General features: G+C 37.3%; 1 protein-coding gene across 5 annotated transcripts in view; it reads right to left on the bottom strand.

Annotated features, from left to right (window-relative positions):
- Positions 1–6693: 6693 nt before the first annotated feature.
- Positions 6694–25620, bottom strand: part of LOC126821456 (uncharacterized) — a 20630-nt gene continuing 1703 nt past the window's right edge. For 2 of the 5 annotated variants that reach the window (XM_050549897.2, XM_050549887.2), the window contains exons 2-6: positions 24619–24809; positions 23924–24006; positions 14995–16798; positions 14451–14589; positions 6694–7760 (exon numbers count right to left, since the gene is read on the bottom strand). In XM_050549897.2, the coding sequence (XP_050405854.1) occupies positions 7293–7760; positions 14451–14589; positions 14995–16798; positions 23924–23987 (2475 nt within the window). In that variant the 5' untranslated portion in view covers positions 23988–24006; positions 24619–24809 and the 3' untranslated portion in view covers positions 6694–7292. The remainder of the gene's footprint in view (positions 7761–14450; positions 14590–14994; positions 16799–23923; positions 24007–24618; positions 24810–25620) is intronic. The other 3 variants (XM_050549914.2, XM_050549905.2, XM_050549918.2) reach the window with 2 other exon arrangements.

The raw sequence follows: 25620 nt of genomic DNA, 5'->3' as shown, positions 1-25620 counted from the left end.
AATGAATTGATCTCAGCGATGCTTATTTCTCAATCCCTATTTTTAAAGGTCATAGAAAGTACCTTCGATTTGTTTGGCTGGATGTTCTGTATGAATTCGCTTCTTTGCCGTTTGGAATTTCGTCTGCTCCTAGCTGAAACCTATATTTGCACGTCTTCGTTGTCAAGGCATTGTGTGTTCCTATTTTATAGATGATTCTATTTTTGCTGCTGATAATGAGCAGGAATGTCTGTTTGCAACGGATACGGCCGTCAACCTTTTTCACAAGTTAGGTTTTTCTGTTAAGAAAGACAAATCACATTTTACTCCTGGTAAGGAATTAGTTTTTCTCGGCTTTCTTATCAATACTAAGACCTTTACAGAAGATTAGATCACTTGCAAATGACATTCTGTTTGCATCTAACTTGACTATTCGTAAAATTGCTTCATTCATTGGGCTGTGTTCCTTTACAAGGACAGCTGGTTTAGTGGCGCCACTCTTTATTCATTTCCTGGATAAACAAAAGAATGTGGCTTTAGCCTGTAGTAATTATGATTATGATGCGGCTATATCTTTGACTGAAGTTGCTCTGGTGGTATAATAGTGTCAAGATTTTTAATGGGCTTTTTTATTCAACCACCCAAAATTGCCATAACAATGAAAACCGACGCATCACCTATTGGTTGGGGTGTAGTGTTAGGAAACTCCCAGGCTAATGGCCTTTGGAATTTTTCTGAATCAAAGCAGCATTTTACTGCAGTGGAGCTATTGGCAATTTGGCATGGCTTACAGTATTTTTCCTCAATTATTGAAAGGTAGCACATTTCGATTTTGTCCGACAGTATGGTTGCTGTCTCATATGTAAATAATGTAGGGGGAATCAAGTGATCCATTATTTACCATTACTAAAGAAATATGGTTGTGGTAAAAGAAGCATTTTTTTGTCAACTAAACATTTCAATTGAGTTTTCCAACTGAGTGAAAACTTAACGAATATTATACGAATATTATCCCCTAATATTCAGAAACAATACAAAGCTGTGGAAATGCACTGCTGTTTTTATTAGAGGTAACCAGTGTATGTAAAAAAACAGGCCAATTGCCTACACATGAACATAAACAGTTCATATGGGCGGCTTATCTGACGGCCCCATTTCAAAGATACACTGTCAAAAGTGAAAATGGACGTTTTTGATTTTTGTCTTAATAATGAGTAATTGCTCCACCAATCCTCAGACATTCAGACATTCAGACACTCCTCTTGCCGTGCCACGGCCAATTCTTGCAGTGTTGTCGGTTGACGTTGACGTCGACGAACACGTGTACGAATGTATCGATCCTGGGCTTGTGTAGTGGCTCTAGGGCGACCTGTGTCTTTGTTGATACCGGTTCCACAGTCTGCTGATCACGGACTGTGACACATTAAGCATGTAGACTACTACTCGCTATGTAGAACCCATTTGAAGCATACCAATAGCACGTAGACGTTCATCATGTTGAAGACGTCCCATTGCAAATTTAACGTAACACACTAAAGGAAAATACGCTAAACAGTAAATCTTATGCAAGAACCGATAGGGAAGCAAACACGGATAGGATAAACCAGTGTCAAATTTGACAATACCCCCCCCCCCCCCAAGTGTATGGCGCTATTGCGTGTCGCAGGTGCAGCTCACTGTTTCTGTTGGGGCGATAGGTTCTTCATCTGTGAACATACTCTCAAAGCATGTCAAGTGTCCATGACTATTTATCATATCACAACCTGCATAGGTATTTGCATTTCAATATCCCCTACTTTTTTTGAAGAGTATATATTTAACAATGTGTGTAATAAATTCTTTCTTCCAGGTGTGGATCTTTTTGCTTCCAGAATAAATGCTCAGATTGTTTGCTATGTTTCCTGGGATCCCGACCCTTTTGCAGTTGCATTTGATGCTTTCTCAATTTCATGGTCTAATTATTTTTCAGTATTTTACCAAAAGTTCTTTCCAGTATGAAGGAAGATTATATCTTGAAGGCTATAATAATAGTTCCAGCTTAGCCGTCCCAGGTATGGTTCCCTACTTTACTTTCCATGCTGATCGCCGAACCAGTGCTTATACCTCTCAGGAGAGATGTCCTCCGTTTAGCTCACAACAATTGTCATCACCCATTAAGGGGCAAACACATGTTCCAACCATTTGCCTTGTATCAGGCAATATCTCTCTAACAGATAAGTTTAGTCTAGAGACCTCATTATTGGATCTTGGAGAGCAGGTACCAATAGACAAAATGATTTTCCCTGGAAACGATGGTGTTGTTGGGGTATTCTGAGGAAAGTTGATCCGCTGGATCCATCTGTAATTGATGTTATCAATTATTTGAGGGTTTTTTTATTAGACCATCGCTCCTACAGTGTGGTAAATACTCATAGATCTGCAATTTCTCAGACTGTGCAAATTTTAGGCAAAATTACTCTGAAAAATGAGCCACTGGTCTCTATATTAAATAATTTATGAACGGATTATATGATAAAAAAATTCTCATAGACCCAAGTACACTTTTACTTGGGACGTTTCAATTTTATTAGAATATTTAGATTCTTTCTTTCATTTAGAAGATTTACCTCTGAGGCTGTTAACATATAAAACGGGCGCGATGGATGAGAAGAATTATATGAATATATAGCCCGTGGGCTCGAGGATTTATCTTACCACCCTCTGCCCTCCCTTGTCTATATTATTCATTTGGTTGTCCACTTACAGTTTACTTTAAAAAGACATCGATGATGGCTATATTACTGTTTATATACTCTAATCTAGGGACACGTGATCGTTATGTACACACGCACGTGTGAGTTTTGTTTACTCTAAACGTTGAGAGAGAGAGAAATGGTGTTTAACGTCCACTCGACACAAACTAGGTCATTTCGGGACTAACACATGGTTCAATTTTATTTCAATAATTCGCTTGCGCGTAGGGGTCTTTGGCAGTGGGAGGAAACCGCGGGACCCGGAGAAAACCCACGAGGTTGGACAGGCGACCCTACTCCTTGTCGCGTACAACCGGGGATTCGAAACCCCACCAGTTGACTCAACGACAGACCGTATGATACGGTGTTCGATCCCTGCATTGGCCCAGAAAGTTCATCCAGATTTTCCGGCGTGGTTTCCCCTTGTCAGTGATGCAGGACGGAGGGCCTGACAAGGACAGCTGTCTAGTCGTTCGGGTGGAACGAAAAACCGAGGTCCCCGTGTACACATTGGCCTGCACGTAAAAGATCCGTTCGATATAAGAGTAGGCCTTAGCGCCGCTGCCCTGGCAAAATTTGCCTCATGGCACACTGTATGGCGTATGCCCGTCTTCATTAGCCCAGTTTAGGAGCAGAACAGTAGGACGTTAAACTCCGTTTCTTTTTGTTAAATGAATATTTTGGACTGTCTCTATATGCTTGCATTATATGACTGGATTGTTTTGTCACATGCATTCATGTACAGGTGCATGTTGTTTTAAGGATCTATCCATTATTTTTGTTGCTTGTTCTTCGAGAAAACTATCCGTTATTTGTATCTCTATGGTGCTATGCCAACGAGGTTTCCCCTTGTCAGTGGTGCAGAACGGAGGTCCTGGCAAGGACAGCTGTCTAGTCCTTCGGATGAGACGAAAAACCGAGGTCCCGTGTATAGATTGGAATGCACGTAAAAGATCCCCTGGCAGTTGGAATTCGATATAAGAGTAGGCGATAGTGCCGCTGCCCGGGCAAATTTCCCGCATAGCACCCTGTATGGTGTATGGCCGTCTTCATTAGCCCAGTATAGGAGCAGAACAGTAGGACGTTAAACCCCATTTCATTTCATTTCATTTCTATGGTGCTATGTTTTATGTTTGATAATAGCCTCAGACTGTCCCTTATGTAAACAGAAAGAACTGAGGGGCTAAATAATGGACAGTCTTCGGCCATTATCCATCACTTAAAATACAGATGTGACGTCATCCTTTGATGTTGGCAATACCGTTATTTCCAAATGTGTACGGGCAAATTGCCAATCGTACATTATACTGAAATATTGGACACGCATGACGTATTTCATTGAAAAGCACATGCGACATGCGAGATAGTATCTGTATTTTAAGTTGTTTAATGGTGTCGAGCTAAAGGGGACAGAGAAAAATGGGGTTTAACGTCCACTCGATACAAACTTGGTCATTTCGGGACTAACATATGGTTCAATTTTATTTCCATAATTCACTTGCGCGTAGGGGTCTTTAGCAGTGGGGGGAAACCGGAGAACCCGGAGAAAACCCACGAGGCTGAACAGGCGACCCTACTCCTTGTCACGTACAACCGGGGAATCGAAATCCTGCCAGTTGACTCAATGACAGACTTTATGATACAGCGCGCACGTGCTAACCATTCAGCCATCCAAACCCCCCGTCGAGCTAAAGACATTGCGTAATATATTGAAACAACACTCAGCTAGCGCCTCGGGAAATATCAATATATTACTTAATGTCTCGCTCTCGACCATTAAATCATACTTAATTCTAGTGGAATTAACTTTTTTTCCTTCTGCAAATTAAATTCTAGACCATTTTTTTAAGCATTAGAAAAATAGAGGTGCTTGAGGTAAATGCAAGTAAAAAATAAGTCCTATATTTAGTGTAAATGGGTAAAAAGCACCATTTTGCCCGGACCAGTAACGTCCTAATGTAAACAAGCCAACAGTGAGGCTGATGTCCCCTGCTAAAATCCCAAAATAAATAGATGACACATCCTAATTAATCGCACATTTATTTTTTTCAACAAAAGTATCAAGCATTCAAACTGATTATCCACTATACACTAAGCTTCATCACTCTCTATCTGATAGAATCAAATTTATCTTTTCCCAAAGCATCGACCAATGAAACTTCGTTTACAAGCGGTGGACACACTAGCCGAATGATTCGGCCGAATCAATCGGCGTCGAAATTCGCCTTGTGTGTCCACTGTCATTCGGCCGAATCAAACAGGTTTGATATATTCGGCCGAATTATATTCGCCTGCCGACAATAGAATTCATTAGCCAATCACCACTCATATCGAGAAGTCACGTGCTAGATTGAAGACATAGACGCCGCCATGTTTAATCATGTGACGTGAAAGGTGATGCAATCGACAGGTTGAATCGGGCGAAGCATTCGGCTAGTGTGTCCACCCATTCGGCCGAATAAAATTCGGCGCCGATCGATTCGACTAATGTGTCCACGGCTTTAGCTCTGCTTAGCTTTAGCTCGAAATCTTAATCATTGAACTCAGTCAAGACATTTGTCTAATGAACATCTACATCAAGTTTAACGTTATGTTCCAAAGACTTGACCAATAAAATTGCTTATCGCTCCTTAACCCGAGCAGAAAATTCTCATCATCGAACTTAGTTAAGGTAGTGATATAATGAATCTACACTCGGAGTTTCATAACTCTTACTTAATTAAAACCAAAGTTATCGTGCCCCAAAGCATCAACCGATCAGATTGCTTATCGTAAGCAGACAATGTTTACAATCGAACTCCATCAAGGCATTCACCTAATGAACGCCTACACCAAGTTTGAACATTCTACCTCAATTAGAAGGAGGGTTATTGTGTTCCAAATTATCGACCAATCAAATTGCTTATCGCCCCGCTTACCCTGAGCAGAAAATGCGCCAGGTTTCATCACTCTCACTTAATTAGAACTGCTTACCCCGAGCAGAAAATGATCATTATCGAACTTAGTCATGGTATTGATGTAATTAAAATCTACACCAAGTTTCATCACTCTCACTTAATTAGAACTAAAGTTATCAAGGCATTGACCTAATAAACACCCACGCCAAGTTTGAACATTCTAGCTCAATTTGGAGAGTTATTGTGTCCCAAAAAGTGTGACGACTTTCTTCGAAAGGCGGGGGACAACAATGCATGTGCCATTCAGTCAAAGATTGACGCCGTGTGATGTGTTGTCACGTGTTGAAAGCAGTCTTTACAGGACTCGAACTAGCAATTATTTATCCATTGACTTCAATATTAAATGGCTGTAACATCACAGGCTGTAGGGTTTTGCTCAACATTCCGTTGGTTCCAATCTTTATAGGCACAATGGGGACCACATTTGGCAATCTCATAATTTTGTAGAAGGTTGGCGTTTAGATTTTTTGCTGTTGACTGGGGTCAAAATCTCACTTCCGACACAATGATGCTCTGCAGAGACACTTTACACACCCTATCCCTCTGCTGTAATATCAGTATTACCCAAAACTGCCATGAAATTGCAAATGTAATCACTTATCTCCAATTCTTGACCAAGAAGTCAACTAAAATAATGCTGGAAGAGAGGAGAAAAAAATTATGGGGAAAATTGTCTACAACTCGCCATGAAATAAGGGGAAACAATTACTAGTCTTGATCCAGAAGACTTTGGTAATCCTCTAGCTGTGAATCGGCTTGATTCCCCCCAGTGTTTAATTTAAATGAGTATTGGTCCATTATGGACCCAAACTCTTCACATCATGACCGTAATGCAAATGGTGAGGAATGAACCATCTAATCTTTCAGACAGCCACAGGAAAAGGTTTCTGGTGCAAGTTTTAGGTAGAACACTACATGAGTTGTATACTTATTGTCTTGTTCAACTTGTGCTATATTAATCTGACTAAAGCCGCTGGCTTTTAGAAATTCATGTAACTGAATTATTTTATGATAAAAATATAAAATATCAATGAAGATGTTTTATTTGGCAAATTTTTCAAATTACATCAATTTCTCAATGACAAACATTTTTGATTTAACAATAAAATGATATTTTAAAATTACTTATTTTCAGTGATTTTAACCAAAACTAAAGCAAAATTAATTTTTATTGTGTAAAACAATATTCAGTATTATTAATAAAAGATGAAAAATCAGTTCTTATATTTCCACATGAAATGGGGTTCATTGTCATACTTTTCCACAATCTCAATACAAAACCCCAAATTATGTACTTGAATTTGTTGTTATACCATGACAGCATTATCCAGATTGTGTTTGAAACATCAATATCTCTACTTCGTGTATTTATGGTGATGAATGATGAATATATTTTCTTAACACATGATGGGAGTTTATGTACAAACTAAAATGAAATAGGTTTCTATTTTAAACAGCTGTCATCCCCATCAACACAATATCAAGCAATGAACAGATTACATGTACTGAAAGAAACTGTTAAAATAGTTCATACTAACTATATTTTTTTTAAAGGTATCGATGAATTATTTTGCTACACTATAAGCTTATATACAGTCTTAATCAGTGACGATTTTCAATTCACTTAATTGTCCTTTTTGTGTAAATCCAGTTCAAATTCTACCACTTTGTATCGCCCCGAGGTTTTGTCATTAAAGGCTGAAACATAATCAAGGAATTTCTGTGCGCTCAGGTCTTTGGTAATATATTTCTGTATGATAATGTAGGCTACATTTTTATGCCGTGAAGTTGTTACTACAACTCCCAGCTCATCAGCTTGGTCTAGAAGAAGCTGTGAGTGATAAGACGGCAGGTGGGATACAATCATATCATCAAGTCCCTCTGTTTCCTTGTAGCTGTTGATGACAATACGTAGAAAAGCATCTACCCAGGGGGATAGTTCATTTGGTTCAGGTTCATTTTTCTCGGGTTTACCATAATTTGGTGCTTCTTTTCCATCAAGATATTTGGGCTCTGTCATAGATAATTCACCAGCTTTCTCCACAATCTGTTCAAATGTCAAAGCGACTTTTTCATAGTCAATTGGTGCTACCTATAAATAAAAACTCAAAAAATTTAGAGATACATTTATAAGATTAAGATAAAAAGTTGACCATTCTTGCTTTAATACACATGTAGCTCAAAAATAGATAATGTAAAATGAAAATTTCATTCAAATTACTTCATTCTAAGCCAAGTTATCACCGTTTGTAGTTATGACAAGATGTGTGCATAGTGGTAAGCAGGGCACTGGTATATTTGAGACTTAGCCTTGCTTTCCCATTTTTAAATTAAATTTTTAAATTGCGAACCGTTCTAGTCTAGTTAAAATCTTGAGTATCCGATGATGCAATCGAGAGTTGATTATGGTCTTGTTTTGTAAATAAATATCTAATTAATAGTTTATATAACATTTCAGGCCTAAAGAAAGACCTGCAATTGGCAGATTTGGCTCTTGAATAATGTAATTTTAAGATACACCACACACAAGATCGGTTGAAGAACCTTACAGTCGGTTTGATCTTCTATTTCTCCCCAATAGATTACAAATCATATTGTTAACTATAAATCAATCCATGTTTGCCCTTAACTGAAATGAATGTAACACCTCAGTAAAAAAAAAAAAAAAACCCACCCAGTTAGCCTAAAATAAATGCTATACCACTACTGGCAAGATGTAATATTTACTATGTGTACTTGTCTACTTGAAGATATTACCAGTAAAAACCATATAATAATATGGAGTTTAAATCACATGGGAACTTGTCAGGCGAGTATAACAAAATGTTGTCCGTGCTAGATCTAATATCATCTATTAAAGATGCATTATGTAAGATTTAGACAAGAGCATCGCTAACGCTGCAATATACGTCCACATTCCAGCTTTGATTGATATGGTACTTTTTAAAATGAAGAGAATGAAATATGAAATGGCTGTAATATGATCAGAGGCAAAGAAGGCTAGGCGTCTGGTTTGTTTTGCCAAATTTACAGAAATGAAATGAAATGGGGTTTAACGTCCTACTGTTCTGCTCCTATACTGGGCTAATGAAGACGGGCATACGCCATACAGTGTGCTATGAGGGAAATTTTGCCCGGGCAGCGGCACTATCGCCTACTCTTATATCGAATTCCAACTGCCAAGGGATCTTTTACGTGCATTCTAATGTATACACGGGACCTCGGTTTTTCGTCTCATCCGAAGGACTGGACAGCTGTCCTTGTCAGGCCCTCCGTTCTGCACCACTGACAAGGGGAAACCACGTCGGAAAATCCAGATGAACTTTCTCGGCCAATGCAGGGATCGAACACCCGACCTCCAGGCTAGCGAGCCAGCGTCTTAACCACCCAGCCACCCCAAATTTACAGACAAAATACTAACAATAAAGTGGGTGTGACACTGCCCCAAGAGGTCGGGGCAAGTATCAAAATAAATAGTTGCTGTCTTTATGGTATAAGGAATAAATATGCAAAGTTCCAAGATGATCCATTCAGAATTGCAGCCTGTAGACGATAAATACAAAAATTGGGCATGGCTCTGCCCATGGGGGTTGGATATGGAAACAATATAAATAGTTGCCGTCCTTAGGGTATAAGGAATAAGTACTCCAAGTTCCAAGATAATCCATTCAGAATTGTGGCCTTTGGGCGTTAAAGGGAAAATTGGGCGTTGCTCTGCCCCTGGGCATTGGGGCATTCACCAAAATCAATAGTTGATGCCCTTAGGCTATAAGGAATACATATGCCAAATTCCAAGTTGATCCATCCAGAATTTGGGCCTGTAAACGATAAACATAAAAATTGGGCATGGCTCTGCCCCTGGGGGTCGTGACATGCAGTTGTCGTCCTTAGGCTATAAGGAAAACATATCCCAAGTTCAAAGAAATCCATTAAGAATCGTGGCCTGTAGGCAACTCACAGAGACACAAAGAAAAAATGGGTGTGGCTCTGCCCCTGGGGGTTGGGCAATCACCAAAAAAATAGAGGTCAGCCTTAGGGTATAACGTATAAGTATAAAAAAGTTTTCAAGATGATCGATTAAGCATTGCAGGCTGTAAGTGACATACAGACACACAAAAAGAAAATGGGTGTGGCTCTGTCCCTGGGCATTCACCACAAACAATAGGGATGTTCCTTAGGATAGAAGGAGTATGCATGCAAAGTTTCAAGGTGATACGTTATGAAATGTGGTCTGTAGATAACAAACAATGAATACAAGAAATGGGCGTGGCTCTGCCACTGGGGGTCGGGCATGCACCAAAAACAATAGGATCATCCTTAGGGTATAAGGAATTCATATGAAATTTTTTCAAGACGATCGATTAAGAATTGTGGCCTGTAGGCGACAGACACACAAAAAGAAAATGGGCTTGGCTCTGCCCCTGGGGGTTGGGCATGCACCCCAAACGATAGGGGTGTTCCTTAGGGTACAAAGAATAAGTATGCAAAGTTTCAATATGATGCGTTAAGAAATGCGGCCTGTAGACGACAAACAAACAAATACAAGAAATGGGCGTGGCTCTGCCCCTGGGGATCGGGCATGCACCAAAAACTATAGGGATCATCCTTAGGGTATAAGGAATAAGTATGTAAAGATTCAAGATGATAACTTAAGAATTGTGGCCTGTAGGCGACACACAGACACACAAAAAGAAAATGGGCGTGGCTCTGCCCCTGGGGGTTGGGCATGTACCCCAAACGATAGGGATGTTCCTTAGGGTACAAAGAATGTGTATGCAAGATTATAAGTTAAGAAATGTGGCCTGTAGACGACAAACAAACAAATACTAGAAATGGGCGTGGCTCTGCCCCTGGGGGTCGGGCATGCACCAAAAACAATAGGGATCTTCCTTGGGGTATAAGGAATAAGTATACCAAGTTTGAAGAAAATCCAGTAAGAATTGCGCCCTGTAGGCGACACAAAGACACACGAAAAGAAAATGGGCGTGGCTCTGCCCCTGGGGGTTGGGCATGCACCCCAAACGATAGGGATGTTCCTTAGGGTACAAAGAATGTGTATGCAAAGTTTCAAGATTATTAGTTAAGAAATGTGGCCTGTAGACGACAAACAAACAAATACTAGAAATGGGCGTGGCTCTGCCCCGGGGGGTCGGGCATGCACCAAAAACAATAGGGATCTTCCTTGGGGTATAAGGAATAAGTATACCAAGTTTGAAGAAAATCCATGAAGAATTGCGCCCTGTAGGCGAACCACAGACACACACACACACACACACACACACACACAGACAGGGGCGACGGCATAATACGTTCACATTATGAATGTGGACGTATAATAAAGGACTGTATGTTCTTGCTATAACTGTTTAACCAGCGGCTGCCAGGCAGGATTCGCCCACATTTTGCAAGAGATGAATAGAGAACAAGCTAAACAAAAAGCAAAATTTTCTTAACATCAAGGGCCATAATTCAGAAAGGTACAATCAGATATGCGCAAATATCGACAGGAACCAAGATCTTTCGGTTATAAACACGCATTTCAAGTTTCATTAAAATCAGATCAATATTGTGACCTCTGGATATTGATATACAGTAGAATCTGCATTAAGCAGCCACCCAAGGGAATTTTAACGACTGACTGCTTAACGGGAGTGGCCTCTTAATAAAATCTTGTGCTTTTTGTGCTGACATAAATTAAATATTACGCTTAGGTGCATTGGAAGCGAACATCAATACTTGCATCGGTAAATTTGAGTGTCGCTGAATCTTGCGCCGAACGAAAATTCTTTACTCAATGTCTACCATTGGTGATGCATTCGATAATATTTATCAATTTTTGTGAAGAAAATCGATGAATTAATTTTATTTTATCAAAAAAGGACATGAACAAAAAACCATCGTTGATGTTATCACCTATTTACAGGGGGTGTAACTCTATATGTAATATTACAGGAGGCGCTAAAACGCCTGTTTAACAACAAAGTGGCAATGGAAAAGAGATACTAGATGATCGTGACAAAACTCGGTACTTTTATTTTATTCAATCAGTATCAAATAATGTGTCGTTACGCGTGAAAACAATGATCAGTATCGTCGTTTAATAAAACAAAAGATTAATTAACAGATAATCCAGGGTTGATTGTTATTTTTACATTTCTTTTTACCTAATCAGTGGTGGTCCAGTTAATTAACTACTACTCACGGGATTTGCTGGGGTGTTACAAAGAAAGAACGACAAGATGGTATCATTCAACAATGGCCGTTGAATGGGCGGTTTTGTTGAATTTATTAGTAAAATAGTGACCGCTGGCTGCGTTAGAGGAGTGACCGTTGAATAAGAGATGAAACAATAGAATTTTTACAGGGGGAATTTATTGTGACCGCTAACAAGGAGATGTCGCTGAATAGGAGTGGCTGCTCATACTGATTCTACTGTACCAGATGTTTACACTATTTGCAAAGAGTGTAGTAATATGGAGGGAAAGAATTTGTGCTTTGAAACATCTATGTAAAATAATATTAGGGTTTTGATTAATTATTCTCCATTGTCAAAATATTAGCTATGGTATATAAGTTAATTCTGAAACGCAAATTAAAATTGTTTAGGAATAGTGTGACAATAACCAGACATGAGGTCTAAAGACAAAGAATAGAGAAATATGATGGCTGGAACAATAGCGTTATCTTTCATATTGTTGATTCTAACTTCATAACCAAAAATAGAGAAAGTATGCTGGTTGTTTAGATACGTTAACGCAGTTAGAGTTTAGTAAACATGATGGTCATTTGCATTTTTCAAGGATAAATTGTCATTGTTTGAAATACACGTGGTAGGAAAGTTACCATTTCATATTTGGGAAGAGTGACCAATCACATGATTAATTACATCATAATTAGCCAATAGAATAATTAATGGGTGTGAATCTGGGAATATATAATTAATAGAATGTGCGCCCTAGGTTAGACAGACATGTAGTTCTCGTAGGGAGAAGGTGTAGGAATCTCCATCAGCAGACTCACCGAGTCTGCATGAGAACGGGTTGGAGAGAATGGCTTTATTATGCTTGTAACTTTGTAACCTATATGTAGCAGTGCTTAATATAAAATATAGAAACGAAATGTGGCATTGTTGTTACTGTGTGTAACCATAAACTGAATGGCAGAATAAATACACAATATTTAAAGTTGAGTCCTAAAAGAAGAAAATAAGAAACAAATGCGGCCAGAGACAATACTAGACGATCAGGGGCTGTTCCAGAATATGTAGTAAGAAACGATGCATGGGTTATACGTCGGATGTTGTGATCGGGTTTAGCGCTGACCGTTCTCCACGTCTGACGAACGACCATGGTGCTACAAGAGGGGCGGCCATTTTGTCTGTCAGTTTTCGTCCGATTTTCACAAAAATCGTTCTCAATCAACATTACGGTGTAATGGTGATATATATTCGCACAGTTTTTTTAAATCAGTTAATAATTGTGACTTCTAGAGGGACCACAAGCTAAAATAACAATTTGTACAATCAGGGGACATAATTAAGAAAGTTACGATCTGATATACGCGAATAACGAAAGCAACCAAGATCTTTGGGTTATAAACATGCATTTCAAGTTTCATCAAAATTGTGACCTCTAGAGGGTTCCACAACCTTGTTATACCAGATGTTTACACTATTTGTGTAGGTGGACGGCCATTTTTTCTGGCAGTTTTCGTCCGATTTTCACAAAATTCGAACCCAACCAACATTCAGGAAGTTATGATCTGATATGTGCGAATATCGAAAGGAACCAAGATCTTTGGGTTATAAACATGCATTTCAACTTTCAAGGTTCATCAAAATTGGGTGAAAATTGTGACCCCTAGAGAGTCCACAACCTTGATATACCATATTTTTACACTATTAGTGTACGAGGGGCGGCCATTTTGTCTGGCAGTTTTGGGCCGATTTTCACGAAATTTAATCTCGACCATCGTTAGGGTGCAACGGTGATATATTCACACGTTTTTTTAAATCGGATATAATTGTGACCTCTAGAGGGAACACAAACTAAAAATGCGATTTTTCGTACAGTCAAGGGCCATAATTCAGAAAGTTACGATCCAATATGCGCAAATATCGAAAAGAACCAAGATCTTTGGGTTATAAACATGTATCTAAGTATCATCAAAATCGGATCAAAATTGTGAGCTCTAGAGGGTCCACACCTTGATATACCATATTTTCACACTGTTTGCGTTCAAGGGACGGCCATTTTGTCCGGCAGTTTTGGTCAGATTTTCACAAAAATCGATCTCAACAAACATTATGGTGTAATGATGATATATTCGAACAATTTTTTAAATCAATTAATAATTGTGACCTTAGAGGAACCACAAGCTAAAATGGCGATTCGTACAATCAGGGGACATAACTAAGGAAGTTACACTCTGATATGCGCGTATATCGAAAGGAACCAAGATCTTTGGGTTATAAACTTATATATCAAATTTTAACAAAATCAGATAAAAATAGTGACCTCTAAAGGGTCCACAAGCTACAATCAGGGGCCATAATCCATGAAGTTACGGTCCAATACATGCCGATATCGAAAGGAACCGAGATCTTAGGGAGATAAACCTATATTTCAAGTTTCGTTGAAATCGGGTAAAAATTGTGACCTGTAGAGTGTCCACAAACAATTGTGGACGGACCTACGCGACTACAATATACGTCCACATGAAAGTGTGGGCGTATAAAAATGTAACATTGAATGATATCGACGTTTAAAATTAGAAATCATACCTCAACACCAATTCTGTGTCTTTTCATGAGGACTTGTTTAGCTCTACGCATTGCTACCGATTTACCAGACTCCTGCTTACTGCTGTAAGAATCGGCAACAATCTGCCCTTGCATATATATGACACATCTAAAATAAAAACTATAATATCCATTACATTGATCAATAATTTACTCTAAGGAGTTTAAAGTTCATTCTAGCATGAATAGTTTTATCTAAGTAGAAAGTTATAAAGTATAGCTCTAATTTTGTGATCTACATGTATACTAATATTTGTGACTGTTGTTTGTCTGTCTGTCTGTTCGGGGTTGGCGGCTACACTAGGTCTGCCCGCGAGTCTGAAATTTGGGGTATAGGGGTAGCTCGGACCGGGGAGTAACATAGGCCAGGTGGCGTTAGTCTACCACTTCCGGTTTCGCGGTTATGACCCCCGAGCGAAGCCGGGCATTCTTCTAGTAAATCATAAATTGAATAGCATAAATAGTAAATGCAACTAATGTAGAAAGGTATAAAGTACAGTTCTAATTATTTGATGATAAATCATACCTCTTTACATTACCAAGACCATTTTCAACAAACTCCATTAAGACTTTATTTGCCAAAGCTGTTTCTTCTAATAAATTCCAAGTTGAAGTGGCTCCAGTTGGAACAATAACTACAATCCTGTCTTTTACTTCTCTTAAGCTTTTTGAACTAACCCCTCTCTTCTTCAGTTCTTCGAGGTTGCTGTAAACCCTGTGTTTGTTTTCAGCAAATCGTATGTCAATGATATCCTCCGCATGGAAGTCAATATGTCTCAATCTGTTTAGATGATTAAAACGTGCTCTGATTTTACTCGGCTTTTGACTCAACTTCATTCTTGCTACTTTTACTGCTTCAGCATATGAATCAGCTTTTCTAATTGCTTCTGCTTGAGATACAAAAAGGTCATCTACATAAAATTCACACGAATAGCCAGTCTTTGTTTGCTTGTAGATGTGGGTTATCGAAAGTTCAAGTGAATAGATGACCTCTTCAAAGTCTCTGTTCATACAATCAGTTGGTAAAGCTCTAACCCCATGACAGAGAGATTCCACTATCCAATTAAAACGTTCATCACACAGACTGACTTCTCTCTTCATTTTAGTTGGATGACTTCTCTTGTCATATAACTCAACGGAATGTGCAAAAATATAGGATAGTGGTTTGGTAAGTAAAATGTAGAGAGCAGCACAATAACAATTTACTTTGGCATCAATCTTATTTCTTCCTTCTTCAACACCTACTAATACCCCATTCATAATTAAAAAACCCTGGAATCGGTCACCATCAAGGGGTTCATCTTCGTAAGTGGTTCGGATGTGGGCCTCTGGACAGTTGTGTCTCGCCGTTTCAAGAACCCTTAAAGCTTGGGGAAAGTTGTCATACTTGAAGATATCTCTCTTCACTATTGTTAGCCTATCCTCTACAGGCAAGGTATTATATGGTCTATTCAGAGGATTGGAATTTGCAAACAATCCAGGTCTCCCCCGTTTCCCACGTCTTGAGTCGTTTCCACCTCTTCCCTCCATAGGTCCAAAATCATCTATATCTCCAGGTGGACCAAAACCCCTCCCTCCTCGTGGGCCGTAACCACCTCTACCAAAATCATCCCTTGGTCCAAAATCATCCCCTGGTCCAAAATCATCAAAGGCACCAAAGGCACCCATTCGACTTGGTGGGCCAAAATCGTCTGGGCCAAAATCCTCTGGTCCAAATCCTCTTCTTCCTACTGGTGGGCCAAAATCATCAGGCCCAAATCCTCCTCTTCCTCCTGGTGGACCATATCTATCCAATCCTCCTGGTGGACCAAATCTATCCATTCCGCCGGGATCAACCCTGCCTAAGGGTGGATCAAAGTCATCAGGTCCTCTGCTGCGATTTCTCCTTGGTTGATCATTATTTCGGCCCATTTCATTAAATCTTCTGCTTTCTCTTCCCCCTTGCTCCACTTTCATCTTACCAGGCACATTAAAACCGTAATAAAAATCTTCATTGGGCATTTTATTACGACCAGGCATGGGATAAGATGTTAAATTAGCCAAATCCAGTAAACTCTGGGGTTCTTTTTTGGGCTTTGGTTGAGCTTGCTGTGGTGGGGGCGGCTCATTGGAATCTAGATTTGACATCTGAGCCATCATCTCTGTCTGCAGTTCCAACAACATTTGTTGTCTTGTAAATATTTGCTTCAGTGCTTCTGGATCTTGTGGTAGACCTGAAGATGTTTTATTTTGAATGTCCTTCTGAGAGTTCTTGATGACCATTTGCATCACTTCTAATGGATTTTTCTTTCCTTTCTGTTGGGAAGAGTCATCTTCTAGTGGTCTTTTATCTGGAAACAAAAGTAAAAGAACAGTATTTATTGTCTGAAGCAAGTCCAGTTGGCTTTGATCCAAAAATATGAATAGTGTAAAGAAATCTGTAAAAATACATGTGTGTTGTCTATCAAAAAAACAAATCTTAGGCATTAAATTTTTTAATTTAACATGTCATAGTAATGTCCCTCCAAAACTCTTGGGTAAATACAGATGTGGAGAAACCAACCCACTCATATACACGTACCAGGCAAACATGTACAATAGTATCAAGGCAGTAGATGGGTGAAGGTCTTCCTAGCAGTTCATACAGTTTGTTACATTTTTAATCTTTTGAAAGCAACAGGAGCATTTACAAGACATTTTGAATAATTTTTTTTATGCCTAGCAATAACATAAACAAAACATTGTCTTTAAATCAGATTATAACTTAGCTGCTAGATATGAATATCAGTTTTTTCATCGCTGGTTGACAATCTGATGGTAACTACATGTACACCTATAGCCACTTGACAATTCACAAGAATTTTAAATACAAACTATGAATAATTATCGGAATCGTTTAAAACCAGTTAGGCCGTGGACTGGAGCGAGTTATTGTTTACACTCGTGGAATGGCTTAGTGCTGGTAATTTTTCTGCGCAGACTAATTTAAAAATACATAAAATGAATAATGACAGTTCTTCACACCTAGCTTTCCATGAGTGATTGCTTTAAAATATTTTTATAACTTTTAATTATTTTGTTTTCGCGGATTTGGTCCTTTTCACCGCCATATTAATGTGCCGGTGAAAAGGTTGGGAGAATTTGCAACTAAACGTTCTGGGCCCGGGATTTCAGCCAATCAGCAATCAGAAAAATCGTCATTACGAATTATGAAGTGCTTTATCCACCAAGCAATCAAGAATCCATGCAAATTAGTTCAGTTTAGTGATACCAGTTGAAATTCTGTTGCGAACTACGCAGAAAATTGCTATATCTTTATCATGATATGTTTGAAGGTAAAGTAGGCCTACAATAATTTTCTTTTCTCTCTCTTACACTGAAATGACAACAGATTTTATTCTTTACGTCTATGACCAATTCACTCAGATAATATATAATTGCACGAAATATACAATAAATAATAATTATATGGATTTGGAAACAAATTATAAAGCTTATATTAATCCGTCTCCAAATGGTAATAAATAAATAAAACAAGCCAACAGTGAGGCTGATGTCCCACGCCGAAATCCCAAAATAAATAGATGACACGTTAATTAATCGCACATTTATTTTTTTCAAAAGTATCGAGCAATCAAACTACACACTAAGTTTCATCACTCTCTATCAGATAGAATCAAGATTATCTTGTCCCAAAGCATCGACCAATGAAATTGATTATCTCTGCTTAGCTTTAGCTTGAAATGTTAATCATTGAAATCAGTCAAGACATTCACAACATCTACATCAGGTTTAAACATTCTACATGTACCTCAATTAAAAGCCGAGTTTTTATGTTCCTTAGCCCAGGCAAAAAATTCGCACAATCAAACTTAGTCAAGGTAATGATATAATGAATCTATATTCAGAGTTTCATCGCTGTTATCGTGCCCCTAAAGCATCAATGAATCAGATTGCTTATCTCTGCTTACCGTAAGCAGACAATGTTCATCATCGAACTCCATCAAGGGATTCACCTAATGAATGCCTACACAAAAATTTGAACATTCTACCTCAATTAGGAGAGTTATTGTGTTCCAAAGTCTCGACCAATCAAATTGCTCATCACTCTGCTTACCATCAGCAGAAAATGTTCATTATCAAACTTAGTCAAGGTATTGATGTAATAAAGCTATACACCAAGTGTCCTCACTCTCACTTAATTAGTTATCATGTCCCAAAGCATCAACCAATCAAATTGCTTAGCTCTTCGAACTCCATCAAGGCATTGACCCAATAAACACCTACACCAAGTTTGAACATTCTAGCTCAATTAAAAGGAGAGTTATTGTGTTCCAAAATCTTGGCCAATCAAATTGCTTATCGCTCTGGCTTACCCTGAGCAGAAAATGCTTATTATCGAACTTAGTCAAGGTATTGATGTAATGAAACTATACACCATGTTTCATCACTCACTTAATTAGAACTAAAGTTATCGTGTCCCAAAGCATCAACCAATCAAATTGCTTATCTCCACTTACCCTAAGCGGAAAATGCTCATCTATGAACTCCATCAAGGTATTGACCTAATAAACACCCACACCAAGTTTGAACATTCTAGCTCAATTACAAGGAAAGTTATTGTGTCCCAAAAAGTGTGACGGACAGACGGACGGACCCATTTTAATAGTTCCCTGCTTTCTTCGAAAGGCGGGGGATAATAAAAATGGCATGTCGAAGATAAATGTTTGACGCAATATCTAAACTTATTTTGATATTGCAGGAGATCTACATGTATTTCATACTGACCAGATACTGTTACATGTAAATGCTGAAAATTAGGTCATGCATTTATTTTTTCAAAATATAAACTTTATGTAGGCTCAAAAGATCTATGGTTACCACTCCAAGTGCTATCTCCCGCCAGTGATAAGCAATGGGTCTAAAGTTTGGAAAAAAGCCTTGAAAAGGGCCGCACTAGCAACACCCGACAACAAAAATTGCCCCTCAACTCGTCACATCTTCTACCACAATGTTAATGTAACTTGAGTTGATTTCTTTGCGGATCAGTACCCAGTTATAAGCATCAAGAATGCCAAGTGCATTAGACGAGCTAATAAAGGTGTGTCAAAATAATTTACAGCAAGGAACAAAACATTCCACAGCAGTGGGCATGTTTTCTTAGTAATGGAACAAACAAGGAAGCCGTTGGCAAACTATAGAGTCTTCTACACCAGGTATAATTAATCTGTATGTTACCCATGGAAATTTATGTACCAAATTTAGTGCTGATGATGTCCCAAATATAGAGAATGTTCCGGAATTATACTCTGATCATGAAGAGGCAGAAACTTAATCTTCATGCTAACCATGCTTCTACTCAGATGTATGGCGATGTTTACAGATATAGTTATCAAAAGGTACCTAATACATATGTGATAATCATTTTACTTTCCGTTATTGTGGACATTGTGGAAAATTTATTATTTTACACCGGGACAAAAAATAAAAGTCGAATAATAACCTTACTTAAAGTGTTTCAGTAACTTGGGCGTGAAATTTCACTAGCCTTCGTTGGACTTCATACATTCACTGGCTGTGATTCAAAAAGCTGCTTCCAAGGAAAAGGTTAAACTTAGAAGTAGTTTCATCCTCGATGACACCCTCATTTCACTTGAGAAGAATTTGTTTGTGATTTGTATACACAGAAAGGTAATAGTGTGGACAGTGCCAGATATAAATTATTCTGCTTAAAAATTTCTTCTGAACAAAGCCCCACCTCCAAACTAAAGATACCTTGGTTTTACATGTTAAAAGATGTAACTATCAGGCTTCAATCCATGGGCATTCTATTTAAAATCTTATTTCCTCTCCACTCCCGTCAGGGAATGGGTGGAATATAGCCGATCATGACATGGATGACACTTGATCCAGTGACTCTAAAAGATGTTCATGTAGACTTGAAAATCTCTCATGCACCAATCTTTGTGGATGTAGGGACTGTAATAATACTATGGTTACGATTTATCAGATGATGATATTGATGAATATTGATCAAAAGCTTCCTGATTGAACAATATGAACATCCGATAATAATAATGTCCAATTCTTGAGTGCCAAATCACCCATAAGCATGCTCAAAGTGCTTAGCAATAAACTATATATATGTCTATTCAATTTTAGTCTACATAAGATTTTTTTTGAACAAACGAGTTCTTAATTGGATTTTGCTGTCGCAAATAATTTGAAATCTTTCAAACATACTATTATGCATTGTTAATGTTGTGACTGTTTTTCTAGAATTATCTCCCTGTTGGGCTTGTTAATAAATACAAAATTAACAATATTTTTGGTCTTATTTTAAGCATTGCCTTTAGGGGATGTCAATTGCTATACTCTTTTCACCTACCATTAGCATTGTTTTGCCTATCAATCTTAGACACAAGCAATAACCAGTGGTTGATTGAACAATTTTCAATCTATTTATGTTGGTTTGCCATGCCCCAACTTATTTTGCAAAATGATGAGAAATTAAATTTTAGTATAGTGGCCTAATGTAATTATGGCCTGATGGAAATGATAGTTTGGGGACTCACAGGTTCATTTGACCCCTCTCCTAGCCCATGGGCCAGCCACAAAAATTTGTTTTACTCAGCTAAGAGTTTAGTCAAATTCAGTGTAGCATCAAGAAATTACTCAGTTACGTTTTCTCCAATATTCAGATTCAAGCTAGTAAAAAGCTGTAGAAATATGAATAAATTTTCAGCTGAGTAAAAAAAAAAGTTATGTTTTCTCCAATATTCAGATTCAAGCTAGTAAAAAGCTGTTGAAATATGAATGAATTTTCAGCCGAGTAAAAAAAAAAGTAAAATAAATAATGCTTTATAGCTGAGCCTGATGTCCCGAGGCCTTCCCCAAAAATTATTGATAACTACATGATTATCTTATCGGTGAGTAATGACGTAATTTGAATCTCAAATTCAACGTTTCTACGCTTTCGTGTGTTCCTGATTATCCTGAATCCATTTCTTACCAATCCTTGTTGAAACACCGTTTCCACAAAGCCTACAATGGCAATAACCAGCCGTAAAACAATTATTTGAGTTAAACCCATCACAGCACTGTTAATAAACAATGATCATGTGCCGCAATCCAACGAGTTTCATTAGTCAATTACTTGACCGCGTAGCAACTTTGTGTTTTGTCGAGAAAAAATATAATTCTTATTCAGATAATGTTATAAATATTATACACACTTTCGGCGACATGTGAAGTGTGTTATTTAACATCATTTTTGCTGTATCTATCAATTTAAAAAAATTGGAAAGGCAGCCCTAGGCATTTTAACGAGAGTAAAGATCTAAGCCATATAATCTTACCCAGTCCACGGCCTAAGTGGGTGTCTTCATCTCAGGAACAAAGACATTGAGTATGAGTTTTAAGTCAATCAATCAAATGAACACTTTATCCAAGAGCGCCAACGTAAAAAAACAAAATAAAACTAGAACTGCGAAGCAGTAATGACGGGTTTCACCGGTGCCACGTTACCCTTGAACTTATGTCACTTCCGGTACCAATGAAACCGTTAAACAGGTTTCCACATAAGCATTGCACACATGAAATAAAATGGACGCAGAAACAACCAAATCCAGCAATCAATTCATTTGCTACATGTCAGTGATCCTGTCAAAATTACATTACTTCCGGTGATAATGAAAATGTTAAATTGGTTTATGAAATCAGAAATAGCATCATCACATGGTGAAAATTTTATGTAAATCCTATAATAATTGCCACCTTTATAGACCAAAAACCTTGAAAAATGACTTGTAGAAAATCGCCTATTTCTCTGCAACCGTACAAGTTAGAAACCATTTTGAGGTATCTGTATGATCGAATTAGTTCATTCTATTTGTTGATTGGAATCAAATATCATAATTTTAAAAACATTATAAATCTGTTTCATTTGAATAAAATATCTGTTTTGAAGGCTTAAAATACAGTTTTTGCCAAAATGACGTTACTTCCGGTGATAATGAAAATCTTAAATTACTTGTATGATATCGTAAATGGCATTATGTATCACACAGTGAAAATTTCATGAAAATCGAATAATAATTGACACTTTTATTGACAAAAAAACCTTAAAAAGTGACCTGTTGAAAATTGCCTATTTCTCCGCAACTGAACAAGTTAGAAACCATTTTGTGATATCTATATGATCGTAAGGGTTCATTGTATTAGTTGATTTGAATCAAATATCAAAATTTTAAACAAAAAACAAATATGACTCATTTGAATAAATTACTGGTTTCGAAGGCTATAAATACAATTTTTGCCCAAATTACGTCATTTCCGGTGATATTGAAAATGTTAAATTGGTTTGATCTAGTTAAAATTGACATTACACATCAAATGGTGTCACTTTTATGAAAATCGAATAATAATTGACTCTTTTACAGGCAAACTAGCGTAAAAAGTGACTCATGCAAAATTGCCCATTTCTCGGCAACTGCGCATATTACAAATTAATTTTCACATACATTCTCTCCGTATAGATTATTGCTACGAGTTTATGAAAGTTACGAAGTATTATTTTAAAATATGAAAACGCTGGATGGGTTGTAAATAGCTTAATTTCACACCTTTTTTCACCTTTTAATCGAAATAGCCCGAAAACGGAATCGAAATTAAAAAAAATGGTCCCAACATTTTGTGCGCCTTTAAAGGGCGCACAATTTCAGTTATACCAGATTTGAAAAAAATAATATTTGCTTTCGAAAAATGGTACCTAACTGTCAAAATTGTAGTTTTTTGTCAATTTACGCCACTTCCGGTGCCGACAGATAACACTATTGGTAACAAAAAAAATGACAATTGAGACAACGGGGCATATGAACTTTGTTTTATACAAATCGAACAATAAATAATTAATCTAGGACTGAAAAACTGAATTAGCCAATGGGGACCAAGGAAAATTACCGAGACAAAAAATTTTCACATTTTTGCCCAAGTCAGAGGACTCGTTATATTTGTGTAAAACACGACTAAAAAATATTCATAAATAAAAAAGTTTTTTGTAAAAATTTAAATTTTCTAAATTTAGCGCCTAATATCTGCGAAGATTTGCCGAAAATCAAAAATCAAAAGTAGCGTAGCTATGTGCCCCGTCTCCGGCTATGCCAAAATGCATCGAAAGTTAAAATCCAATGATTATTGTTAAAATTACTGCAATATTTCTAAAAACGATAGCTTCGGTGATTTCGGACATTTCGCATTGTCGCAGAACGTTCAAAATAGCTTTATCCTCTAAGTCACACCCACTTTTCCGATAAAACCGAAGAAATCGTAACGATCCGACAATCAGTTGCTGAGATCTACTCAAAACAAAAGAAGAATAATAATAATAAGAATAATAATTTTAACAAAAACAATAGTGTTTCACACAAGCTACGCAGTGTGAAACCCTAATTAAAATTTCTTGGTTTTTAACTTACTTGATTGATTCGGATTGAAACCAGGCTTGTCCTGGCCCCATCCTCGACCATATCCAGAATCCATTGTGATTTATCACAATAACCTAAAATATGAACACAAAAAATATGACAGAATAATTTGTGACTGATGTGCTTCTAAATAATGAGAACCTCTAGAAATTAATATTCACTTAGTGATTAATTGGTCAAATATTATCATTTTTAAAAGCAGGATAAAAGTATTGTCCCTTTAAAATTGAAATATAATAAGATTTCAAGTCAAGACTGTAAGACCCACGGAATTTTCATCCAATGTGACCTTAAAATGGCATGTTATACATGTATCTATATACCCCTTTTAACAAAAATTTTATGAAACAAATTTGGGCAAAAAAATCACTTGTATAAGCTTGTCAGCATGAAAGAAAACACAACACTAAAAACTTCACTTGGGACTTCATAAATCTTGGAAAAATGTGTTTTCACATAAATAATTCACTCAACACGAAATTATTTTGAAATATTGGTTAAATCATGTCATCATCATCACCATCGATAACCTTGATAACAGATTATCTTAAAAAATTTATTTCAATCTTCATTCAGATCTATTTTTCCAAGATACTTTCATACATGTAACATGTAATGTACTATAAATCTAAGCTTTTGCTTATGAGATCAATAAAATAAAAAACAAATCCTTTCAACCTCTTTACCTTCTTTTCAAGATTTGTTTGAAAATGATTGGGAATGGTAAAATGTAAGTTATTTGTAAGAAAAGTTGTCACTGGTGAGTCATAACCTGGAAATGGTTTGATTGAAAAATAGTTTTCACAATTCAAAAGCAGAAATCCTTCTTTCAATATTTCACTGAAAATTCTCTTGAAATGAATCAGCAAGCCACAACCTAGAAAAATGAAAATATGAGAAAGACAATTGAGTTAAAAATATTTAGTTTTTCTGAAAATAGTGTCTCCATAATGTACCAAGTGCAACATCCTGGCTACAGTGTAGTTCATTTACTGATTTGGGCAATAAATTTTTAATTTCACTTATCAAGAACTTAAAGAAGCATTATACATAAGGCCATACAAAAAAAATGGCCTAAGATTTAGATACAGTGCTGGCTGTTTAGCTATAATAGTTTTAAAATAGATATAAAAACAAGTATATTGGCAATTTCACTAATTTCAGTCAAATTACTTAATTCTGAGCAAAGCTATGAGTGCTTAAAGTTTTGACAAGACACAGCCTAAGAAGTTGACTGTCCAGTATCATTGCTACTTGAACACCCATCTTAACATTTAAAGGACAGTATTGGTGACAGTCATCATCAAACTGGTTAAACACATTCCAAATATAATTTTAACGCAGAGATCATTGCTACATGTACGATAGAGGCATTATGAAGATTTAAAGAAAGGGAAGTGACGAACGCAAAAGGAAAACACGAGTTTTCCTTCTACATGTATATAACTGACTGAAGTGACGGGTGCTAACAGATACACGGCACGCACAAATTCCTTTGAAGGCCTAAAGTTGTTATAGGAGACTGTGGGAGGATATCTGACAATACAAAAAAATAATTGACTGTCACTAGATACGAGAAAAATAGAAAAAGCCTATACATTACCATGTTTTTATTAAGTATAGAATGCATAATAACAAGGGAATGTACAGACTATTTCTATTTTCCTCGTTTTCCCTTATCTAGTACT

Source organism: Patella vulgata, chromosome 1 (genome assembly GCF_932274485.2).
Source record: "Patella vulgata chromosome 1, xgPatVulg1.2, whole genome shotgun sequence".
NCBI classification, from domain to species: domain Eukaryota; kingdom Metazoa; phylum Mollusca; class Gastropoda; family Patellidae; genus Patella; species Patella vulgata.
Note: the sequence above shows the minus strand (reverse complement) of the source record. Positions and strands in the feature narration are given on the sequence as shown.